Source organism: Prenolepis imparis, unplaced genomic scaffold (assembly GCF_030444845.1).
Source record: "Prenolepis imparis isolate NDT839.2.m4 unplaced genomic scaffold, iyPreImpa1.0 SCAF_2, whole genome shotgun sequence".
Classification (NCBI taxonomy): domain Eukaryota; kingdom Metazoa; phylum Arthropoda; class Insecta; order Hymenoptera; family Formicidae; genus Prenolepis; species Prenolepis imparis.
Genome location: NW_028141160.1, coordinates 13,608,375 through 13,618,449, shown reverse-complemented (window position 1 = coordinate 13,618,449; position 10,075 = coordinate 13,608,375). Strand labels below are relative to the sequence as shown.

The 10,075-nt window shown below is 32.4% G+C and overlaps 4 protein-coding genes across 6 annotated transcripts; 2 read left to right on the top strand and 2 right to left on the bottom strand.

Annotated features, from left to right (window-relative positions):
* The first annotated feature begins 20 nt into the window (after positions 1–20).
* On the top strand, positions 21–5,015 carry LOC145947227 (putative inositol monophosphatase 3). Of its 2 annotated transcripts, none has more exons than XM_083057036.1 (7): positions 21–153; positions 2,958–3,282; positions 3,423–3,671; positions 3,763–3,923; positions 4,039–4,156; positions 4,428–4,527; positions 4,610–5,015. In XM_083057036.1, exons 2-7 carry the CDS (start codon positions 3,054–3,056, stop codon positions 4,767–4,769), a joined length of 1,017 nt encoding a protein of 338 aa, XP_082913162.1. In that variant the 5' UTR covers positions 21–153; positions 2,958–3,053; the 3' UTR covers positions 4,770–5,015. The 2 variants fall into 2 exon arrangements, with proteins under 2 accessions (XP_082913162.1, XP_082913156.1); XM_083057030.1 differs by lacking the exon at positions 21–153 and adding an exon at positions 2,538–2,865.
* On the bottom strand, positions 327–3,556 carry LOC145947207 (tubulin delta chain). Its single transcript, XM_083057010.1, has 4 exons — positions 3,415–3,556; positions 2,415–2,522; positions 884–2,313; positions 327–374 (listed from the first exon to the last, which is right to left on the bottom strand). Exon 3 carries the CDS (start codon positions 2,249–2,251, stop codon positions 905–907), a length of 1,347 nt encoding a protein of 448 aa, XP_082913136.1. The 5' UTR covers positions 2,252–2,313; positions 2,415–2,522; positions 3,415–3,556; the 3' UTR covers positions 327–374; positions 884–904.
* On the bottom strand, positions 4,592–6,515 carry LOC145947256 (uncharacterized). The gene is made up of 4 exons (XM_083057060.1): positions 6,341–6,515; positions 5,835–6,217; positions 5,181–5,757; positions 4,592–4,728 (listed from the first exon to the last, which is right to left on the bottom strand). The coding sequence occupies exons 1-3, from the start codon at positions 6,463–6,465 to the stop codon at positions 5,219–5,221; spliced, it is 1,047 nt and encodes a 348-aa protein (XP_082913186.1). The 5' UTR covers positions 6,466–6,515; the 3' UTR covers positions 4,592–4,728; positions 5,181–5,218.
* A 726-nt stretch (positions 6,516–7,241) lies between these two features.
* On the top strand, positions 7,242–10,028 carry Mtdna-helicase (mitochondrial DNA helicase). Of its 2 annotated transcripts, XM_083056978.1 has the most exons (7): positions 7,242–7,655; positions 7,751–7,992; positions 8,075–8,759; positions 8,906–9,150; positions 9,226–9,326; positions 9,393–9,609; positions 9,687–10,028. In XM_083056978.1, exons 1-7 carry the CDS (start codon positions 7,388–7,390, stop codon positions 9,819–9,821), a joined length of 1,893 nt encoding a protein of 630 aa, XP_082913104.1. In that variant the 5' UTR covers positions 7,242–7,387; the 3' UTR covers positions 9,822–10,028. The 2 variants fall into 2 exon arrangements, with proteins under 2 accessions (XP_082913104.1, XP_082913111.1); XM_083056985.1 differs by lacking the exon at positions 9,687–10,028 and having other exon boundaries at positions 9,380–9,505.
* The last annotated feature ends 47 nt before the right edge of the window (positions 10,029–10,075 follow it).

Sequence of the window (10,075 nt, the reverse complement as noted above, 5' to 3'; positions counted from 1 at the left end):
ATATGTATGTATAGATTTCTATCCCAGCAGGGATGCAAGGACGCAATTGCGCAGGATTCTAAATGCAGTGCACGAAATAGACGAGGCTCATTGTTAGACGCATCATGTGGTATATCGACACAAATGACTTTGTTTCATCTCGCTTTTCCTTCGGTAAGCATATATTGACTCGTTCGTTCTTCCTCGTCGTCATCTTCCTCCCTTCTACTGCCTCCTTTTGGTTCGTCCTTCCTTCTTTTACCCGAAAGTCTCTTTCACGTGTCCCGTAACCGCAGCTCGGTCGATTCCCAAGTGACATCACAATCGCTTGCCCATCTCGTAGTAACCGTGACCGTGATACTCAAGGTCTCGCGTAAACGCCTACGCATAATGTACTTCGCAAAAATGTAGAAAGATGTTGAGTCAAGAGAATAAATTCAGAAATAAATCTACGTCTGACAAGTAAAGAAATATAAGTGAAAAAACTCATTCTTTAGGAAAAATCTGCAAAGGTTTAGAATCGTGACCTTTTTGTCTATTTTTCAAGATGAATTGAATAAATATAATATAAAAATACATAAAATATGCACACATACATATATATATTATTAAATACATATGCATGTATGTATATGCTTATGTTATGTACAAAATTGCAAAAAATTCTTTGTTCCAATAACTATGTGCTGCTGCACCATATTCACAAATAATTATAAAATATTATGAAAATTTTTAAGTTACTATGTGCTCCATATTCACAAATAATTATAGAATTATTGTTAGAATTTTTAAATTGAAGTTCTATCATTCTGTAACTGTAAAAACAGCAAAAGTTTGTTCTTTTGTTTAAAGATATAAATATGTCAAACTAATATCAGATAAAAATATCAGTACATATACACACACAAAAGCTATAAAAAAAAACTTAATTTCCACTGGAACTCTTCAAGTTTTTATATTCTTGCACTATGTTCTCAACTTTTGCAAAAGCTTCCAAGAAATCGTCTTCCTCTAAGCCAAATTGTTTATATTGATGTAAGAAAGCTGCAAATTTGTAAGAACTCCATGCTTTATCTAGATATGCATTCAATGGCCGATATATCTCTGAATTGTTGGTGATCAACGCTAAGAACTTGTCTCGATTCAAAAACTTGCGTTCCTGATGCAAATGGGTAAACGATTCTAATGTACTCCAGTCTGAATATAGATGTCTTTTCTGCAGATCTTCCAACACTATAACATCGTTCTGTGTAGATTTGCCACGTGTTACAAGAATATTAGATACACAAGGACTGTACATATGAGACACAATTGTTTTGCCCAGTATAGAATTTGGTGTTTTTAATTGGGCATTTGTCAATTCTGTTTGTGATTTTGATATTCGAAGAGTCTGTTTCAAATGACGTATATACACATCCCACTTGTGAGTAGGTTCATATTGCAAAGATGTTGCTGGAACGTATGGAGTGCTCTTGATTGTTACAAATCTAAAATTGGGATGCGCAGCTATTTTAGATATTAAAAAATTCATGTCGTACCTTGCATTGTCGGTAGGTTGTAGAGCAGCGAGCAGATTCTCAGAAATGATACTGTTTATGTCGCATAATGTGGTATTAGAATTCTTCAACAAACTGGTGCTCATCGCATGCATCTGCTGGTTCTCAAACAACACAGAAAGATCTGCTGCATCAGAAAACTCAGCTAGAGTCAACATAGTATTGTAATTCTGAGTGCAGACTTCTCCAAAGGTGAATGGTAACACGATGGCAGCAACGATAGACTTAGTCTCGTATTCCTGGCGTAGAATTTCAACCATACGGCTTCCAATTCCGGATCCGGTGCCACCGGCCGAGCTAAGCAGCAAGAGAAATCCCTGAAAGCGATCCATTTTCTCAATCTCTTGTCGCGTGACGTTCAACACAGTATTCGACAAACGTTGGCTGTTTATCTTGTAGCCGTAAGCCCAATTGTTTGCGCAACCACCGCCGGATTGACAAACGACGTTGCTCGTTCGATAGGTCCACGACGCGTTCGCATCCTTGCATATCTTGCTCACCACCTTCTCCTCGGTATCGACGAGTATCGCCCTCGCGAAATGCCGGGCGCGATTTTCCGTCATTCCGTCGAACCATTTCTCGATCGTGTTTTCCGTGTACTCGTAATTAGCCCTGTAAGACACGCCGGTGCTCGAACTCTCGAGATCAGCTGATATCTTCGAGAATAAGTCGTGTCCGAGTTGATTCCCGCACTGTCCGAACTGTATCGTCAACATCTCTGCTGAATCTCTTCCCCTTCGCAATTTGAACGACTCGCTATCATCGGCGTTTCTGGAAGCTGTTCAATTTTTTGTTTTGTATGTGTATTTCGGACTACAGAGTATAGCTTCAGACGCGCGCGATGTATAATATTCTGGAATAATGAAACGGTTTACTTACTCTTGAAAGAAGTATGATGGAAAATGACGTTATTTCAACGGCAAACACGAGCGATCTTTGAAATTATTTACATCCAGCCGTTGATTCCCGCCAGCAAGACTGCGTACTCTGTAACAAAGTGCAGAGAGTGTAACTAGTGTAACCGAGTGCAACTGAAATGAGAGTAAATAAATAAAGCGAGCACTTTGCGCAATTTACATTTTTGACACTTCAAGCGATACAGTCGCTTCTTATCAACAACAAATTACTGCATAATTAAAAATTATGAAAAGGATTTACAGCTTTTTTTCATCAATCGACAATATTGAACAATAATATTGGACGATCGTAAAACTAACCGCAAAATTAAAAAATATCTTTTATCTTGTAAAAAAAAAGACAATGACAGATATTCGATATAAATTCCTCTATAAATTGCCTTTGCACAAAAGCTACTTACACAGTATCGAAAGTATGTTATATCCGCACAAATTAACAATAGATATATCAATTAAGAAATGAAGAAAATGTATCGTTAATTGTACTGTCATTGTTTGTCAACAGGATTTCTGTAATCGCGCTGAAAAAAAAGTGTACGCGGCAGCAGAAACTGCATCTCGATACACGGATTCCTTGTTAATTGCAAGTCATTAATTTGCAATGTACAATAGAATGGGCGTGCGTATGCAAAGAATACTTTTGTGCGTGATCGCGGTGATTTTTGGCATCGCCTATTTATGCACAAATCGGCGGGTGAATGAGAAGGATGTATCTTTGAAGCAGCTTCTCGCCGCCGCGATAAGAGCGGCCGAAATCGGAGGATCCGAAGTAGTAGCTGTGCACGATCAGATTAAATTTAAAATCGAGAGTAAAGGCCAAACGAAGGAAGGTAACGCTATAAATATGCTACTTGGTATTTAACACATGATATATTTATGTTATGTATGTAGTCATTTTTTCTTCATAATATTTGCTATATTTATATTATTTGGTATATCTTATAATTTTTCTTTTTCATTACCTTTAAAGGAGTCAATGATCCAGTAACAGCAGCGGATTATAGATCTCACTGTGCCATGTATCGCGCTTTAACGGAATCATTCCCAGGAATTACTGTGATATCTGAGGAAACCTCGCAGGATTGTGACGAAATTGTAGTCGAAAACATTAAGAATTCTGTAAAAAGTATTGATGGCTATGATTTAAGCGATGACATCGTGAACATTAATGATATTACAATTTGGATAGATCCTCTTGATGCTACCAAAGAATTCACTGGTAACAGTACATCTTTATCGTATTTTTATCTTTATATAGCTTCTTAAAAATTAAATTCGAAATATTTTACAGTATTTTATTATATTTTTAGAGAATTTACTTCAATATGTATCTACAATGGTATGCGTAGCTGTGAAAGGGCAACCAATTATTGGTGTTATATATAAGCCATTTGAAACAAAGCAGAATTACAGTTTATTCTGGACATGGACTAATCATGGTGTATCGAGGAATTTAAAATATTTGCCCAAGGTAATTGTAAAAATAGAATTAATTTTGAATTAAAAAATATAATTTACTTCAAAATAGTGATATAATTGAAATAAAATAAATTTTGAAATATCGCTAATCTCTCTTTATTTTACAGACAAAGGATAATAGAACACCTATCCTAATTGTATCTCTTTCACATGCTGGACAAGTTAAGAATACATCTAAAGTTGCCTTTGGCAACAACGTTGAAATTATTTCTGCTGCTGGTGCAGGTAAAAAAATGTTTTTAATAATAATTGTACTTTTGTAATTTAAACTTTCTGTAAGTTGAAGACTTGTAGTGAAAACAAAGCTAAATGATACACAATAATTTGCAAGGCAAATGATAATTTTTATACACAACATGGATTTTCAACTTAAGGTTCTTGATACTATGTATTTATTTTTTGTTAACTTCATTTAGTTTTATTTTCTTCTTTTCAATGTCTTCATTTTTTGTTAATTATTAAGGGTTTATAGCATGAATAAAAAGTTTCATTTTAGGATACAAGTTCTTGGAAGTAGCTGTTGATAATGCAACAGCATATGTTCATACAACTGCTATCAAAAAATGGGACATATGTGCAGGAACAGCAATTCTAAGGTATCATTATTTTTGCTGAATTAATCTAGTAGAATTATTCAGGATTTCTCCATTTTATTCATTTGTTTTATTTTCAATATAGTGCTTTAGGAGGAACAGTGACACAGTTGTACGATCAACAACCAATCTATTTTGGAGCTAACAATGCCAAAGTAATTACAAAGGGTCTCTTAGCGACTATGAGTAATCACGCGTGGTATTCTGAAAAATTTTTACATGATTTTCCATCTGATTTCCATTAATTAAAAGTAAAATACATAAAGCAAAAATTAAGAGACTGTATATATTAAATTGTTTCTGAAGGTGATAAGAAGTTTGTGTTCTAAGTGATAAATATTAATATACACTCTTATATATATTATATATAGGCAATAAGATTACATATCTTCCAACAGCTATTATTTCATTAAGTATTTACTGTAAGAAATATATCTCTCATAGCTGTAGATAAAAATAGAATTTTATACAATAAATCAAGTTATAACTCATTCATAGTTTTGTAAATTACAAATTCAAACATTTTGTATAAATATATTCATGAAATTTTATGTAAAATAAAAAATGTTATTTGCAAGTCAATTTATTGCATTGATGTATTTTACATATACAGCTGAATAAAAATGTTTCTCTCTTTAATATTTAAATGATATTACCTGTTTTGCATTTTTCCTTGACATCTGCATGAAAGTGATTATTTGACTAAGGGAGGTAATTTCACTGTATCTTCTAGAATATATACTACAGATGCTTTTTTCATCTTTTTCAATGTCTTGTTAAACTTTCTAATAGCTTCTTCACGTTCCGTATCAGTTAGATTACTTACATCATGTGTGTTAGAAACATGACATTTATATTTTTTAATAACTTTGCTTTGTAGTTTCTTTAAAGATATTTCATTTTTAATATGTACAACATCTAAAATAACCTTTTTCCAATCAAATGGACTACTGTTATTTTCATTTTCGTTTGTCTCTAAAGTGGATGTTTTTGAAATCTTTGCAGCAGGTTGGATATCCTCTGGTATTTGATCATTAGTTGATTTCAATCGTCGTTTCTTAGATTTTTTTTCTAACACATTATCACCATTAGTTTCGCATACTTCGCCATTTCCATTGTGATGCTTTGAAGAACCATTTTCTTTGCATATATTTTCATTATTTTGATTCTCAACAATATTTTGATTGTCAAATGAATGATTGAAATCTTTGTTTTGAATACATGTTGTCTTATCTAAAAAAAAAACATATTTCATTTATATTTATTATAAAAATATGTATGTATAAACTTAAATTGCTATAATTACTCACCATTATTTTGTCCTGGAGTCTGTGTAGTGTCTTGTCCCTGAGTTTGTGTAACAGACTCTTGATTTTGTTTGTGTGCAGTTTCCATTTTATTCCAGACGCTCTCCACAATTGCCATATTTACACGATTGCCCACTGCACTGCGTATAAAGTTAAAGAATTTAGCCTTCTTCCTTGGTATATTTTCATATTTTGATAAAGAATGAAGAAAGCTTCTTTCCGCCTTGGACAAATCTGTCGTCCCATTCAGCAAATTGTTGACAACGCAAATCCATTCCTGCTGTTTTCGTTCGCCTTTATTCGCATTAGGCTTTGAAACATAATCTTTTCCGCCGTATCGTTCGGCTTCGGTTACGCACTTGGTGTGTACATTATATTCCTCACCTCTGAAAATAATCGAAAATATTAAAAATATATATAATTACAAGCGTATAACATGACGTACATAATATTCAATCAATTAATACTTATAATGAGCTTTTTTTAATCTAATGTTTATAAATTCTTACCGAAAATCTTTTAAGCAATCCGTACAGGTTAAAAAGGGTGCATTCCGGCATCTAAATTGATAATGTTTAGCCACTTTGGGCTTTTGCAATGTATCGCCGCAATGATTACAAGTAAAGACAACCATGCTGTGAATGCTTATACAATCGAATTTAGTAATGATTAAAACAGTCAATATTCACGTTTATATTATCGAACCTAATAAAATTCGATGCTTCGAACCGGACACGAGACACGAGACAACTTCAGACAACACGAGAAATTAATTTAGAGTTGTGTTCGTAAATTTACTTGTCAGATTAGAATAGGTTTATGAACGAAATCTGTCCTGATTGGTCAATCAAGCGTTACTTCGTTCTGAAAAGTAAATTTACGAACACAACCTAGTGTACATGTATATGTCGCGATGAGATGAAAAATATTGAAACAGAATTAATGAATTTTTTGCTCACGACGATAAAAAAGAATCTGCTCTTTTGTTGTTTATATATATACACACACAAAATATATAGATAACTAAAATATTATCCTGTAAAATTGGCGGGAACTGTTCTTTCTCTTTAAAGCCTGAATATATATCTGTCACATTTCAAGTGCACAAAGTGTAAACAGATCCCCCCTCCCCTTCTCAATATATCTAGATATGTACCACGTGCTTTATACACGCCGGTTTTATTTACAATCAGCAGTATAATTATCAATATATAGTGCGTAATATATTAATTCAATAGACATTCTCAATTCATTGTCAATGAAAACATTAGCTTTGAAAAGTTTGTAAATATTATTCTTATTATACTTGACGAGGATCATAAGTGAATGATGTAAACAATAAGCTGTTATACGAAATTTAGATTATCTATAATAATTTGGATAGTGCAGTAATTGTATAGTAATATTTATAGGATTGTGTGTACACAGTTTATAGTGTGTATAGAATTAACGAAATGCGACTATATGTTACTGAGAAAAATAATTTTGATATATCTAGATGATAATCAAAATAATCTTGCTATCAATGAAGCCTCAATTATTAGACGAGGAAAATAATGTCTTTAAAATTACTGATGCGTTCATTAAGTGCAGGAAGATGTGATAAATTTTGGACATTTTATCATCGTTTATATCAGACTGATAGCATTAGTAGTAGCACAATAAATGAACCAGTACCTGGGGTGTCGATATCTCAAATAAAACAGAGTCTGAAACAAAAACAGATTATCACTGTCGAAGGACATGCATGTATAATTATAGAATGTCCTATATGTGATTTTGAAAAATTAAAAAAGGCCAAGATTTATATTAATAAGACAACAGGTAAGAAATAATAATGTTAAATTTACAAGATAATTTGTGTAAGATACCATATGCAATTAAGGTAATTCTTTTTCTCAAAACTTATTTTATTCTAGGATACTTTATGTGTGATAAATGTAGTTCTAAAGGCGAATGGAACATATTAGAGAAGTTTTTCTTATTAACAAAATCAAGCAAGACAAATAATACACAGAAAGAATTGGAAACTTTAAGAAATACTATAAGAATTCAGGAAGATTATGTTCCAAAATGGGATAATATAACAAAATCTAATCAGCAAGTGGCAGATTTATCGCCAGATTTGTACGAGAAAATTCTACATACATTCTCTCTCCCAGTAAGATAAATAAGTTAACAGAAATTTCAATATAGAACTTTTATATATTTACATAATATTAAATATTACTCAAATGTTACAGAAAATTTCACAACAAGACATTTCACAGTTAAATGGTGTATATTCATCTACACCAACATTATTATATTTTCCATTAATTGCCTTTGGTAACATCGTTGTTGGTTATAAGACTCTTTCTAATGAATTGGGATTAGAACAAACCATACCTATTTGCAATGTTGGTGGATTTATCAGTTACAAGCAAAAAAACACCAGAGCTGATGGAACTGCAGTAGTTGTGCCGACAATACATGATTTGTTGGCATTAGCATCTCAAAAGGCAGCAAATACGATTATCTGTTTGCCATATAATTTGCAGAACTTGCCGCAGCAGCTATTGCCGAGTCTGGAAAGTTATAAGAAATTAATCTTATGGTTTGGAAATGACGAACCTAGCTGGTATACAGCCAGACAATTTGCTAAGAAATTAAATGAGAAAAGATGTTACTTTGTGAGACCAATTGACACACAACCTAGACCAAAGCTAGCTATTGACAGAGGCTATGATCTTAAAAGTATTTTGACAAATGCGCAACCAATATGGCACAAAAGTATTACTACTTTCGATGATCTTAGGCAAGATGTATTATGTGATTTGCAAAATATAGATAGAGTTCAGGGTGTAAAGTGGAAAAGATATCCTGCTCTAAATCGAATTTTAAAGGGACACAGAAGAGGAGAATTTACAATTCTAACTGGACCTACAGGTAAAATAGATTTACATTACATTAATTAAAACTTATTCTATATTAGAAAACATAACAAGATAACTAAATTTTATTTTTATTATATTATTTTATTATGAAATGCTACATGTAAAAATATTTTTTTACATATGTTAATATATTTTCAGGTTGTGGAAAAACTACATTTATGAGCGAGTATTCATTAGATTTAGCAATGCAAGGAGTTAATACATTATGGGGCAGTTTTGAAATCAGGAATGCTCGGCTAGCTAAAACTATGTTACAGCAAATGGCAGAAGTGTCTTTAGAAGGCAATTTGGACAAGTTTAACACGTATGCAGATGCTTTCAACAAGTTACCAATTTATTTTATGACTTTTCATGGTCAGCAGAACATCAAAATTGTTATGGATGTACGACCATATGTTAAATTATCTATAAGTGAAAAATCTAGTATCATGTATATCGATAACTTATCTTTTTTTCAGGCAGTTGAACATGCAACGTATGTGCATGATATAGCTCATGTAATAATCGACAATATGCAGTTTATGATGGGTATATCGGATGAATCAAAACACATGGATAGGTGAGAGACAAATGTTTTAAAAATTCTTTTTAAAAATTGATTTTTTTATATAGCGTTATGTCGTAGATTTTGGAAACAGGATAAAATCATAGCAGAATTTAGAAATTTTGCTACAAAGTATAACTGCCATGTCACATTGGTTATACATCCAAGAAAGGAGCGAGAGGAAGAATTGACGACTCTATCTATTTTTGGCAGTGCTAAAGCAAGTCAAGAAGCTGACAATGTATTGATTATACAAGATAAAAGACTTACTAGTTTACGAGGAAAGAAGTATTTGCAGGTATAAGTCCGCAAACAGATGATATATTTTCAACGATAAGTATATTGAATTGTAACATTATTTTATTGTGTCGTCAGGTTGCAAAGAATCGATATAGTGGAGATTTAGGTGTGATGGTTCTGGAATTTGATAAAACCAAACTCAGTTATGCACAAAAGAAGAAAGCAAAGTCAGAGGACGCAAAGGAAGGAAAAGACACTCTAGAAAGCTGAATACTGATAATAGTAAAAGAATAGCTTATCGCCAAAGCTAAGAACGCATTACGAAATACATTTGCCAATCGATATATATTTTAATTGAAATGTGTATAAATTTCTACTATATTTTCTATAAAAATTGAAAAGAAAGATCGTATTTTGTATATTATATATATAAAAAGCATGTTCATAAAATAAATTAATTAAATTATGTAAAACTTATCGCACAAATTTTCCTGTTTTACCGATTGTGTACGCCCACGCGTGTT

Coding starts and splice junctions, on each gene's coding strand:
- LOC145947207 (XM_083057010.1), bottom strand. CDS start 2,251: ATGTTGACGATACAGTTCGGACAGTGCGGGAATCAACTCGGACACGAC.
- LOC145947256 (XM_083057060.1), bottom strand. CDS start 6,465: ATGGTTGTCTTTACTTGTAATCATTGCGGCGATACATTGCAAAAGCCC. Junction 6,218..6,340: donor GATTGCTTAAAAGATTTTCG/GTAAGAATTTAT, acceptor GATTATTTTCAG/AGGTGAGGAATATAATGTAC. Junction 5,758..5,834: donor GACTCCAGGACAAAATAATG/GTGAGTAATTAT, acceptor TTTTTTTTTTAG/ATAAGACAACATGTATTCAA.
- Mtdna-helicase (XM_083056978.1), top strand. CDS start 7,388: ATGTCTTTAAAATTACTGATGCGTTCATTAAGTGCAGGAAGATGTGAT. Junction 9,151..9,225: donor ACATCAAAATTGTTATGGAT/GTACGACCATAT, acceptor TCTTTTTTTCAG/GCAGTTGAACATGCAACGTA. Junction 9,327..9,392: donor GAATCAAAACACATGGATAG/GTGAGAGACAAA, acceptor GTTATGTCGTAG/ATTTTGGAAACAGGATAAAA.
- LOC145947227 (XM_083057036.1), top strand. CDS start 3,054: ATGTACAATAGAATGGGCGTGCGTATGCAAAGAATACTTTTGTGCGTG. Junction 3,283..3,422: donor TAAAGGCCAAACGAAGGAAG/GTAACGCTATAA, acceptor TTACCTTTAAAG/GAGTCAATGATCCAGTAACA. Junction 3,924..4,038: donor ATTTAAAATATTTGCCCAAG/GTAATTGTAAAA, acceptor TTTATTTTACAG/ACAAAGGATAATAGAACACC.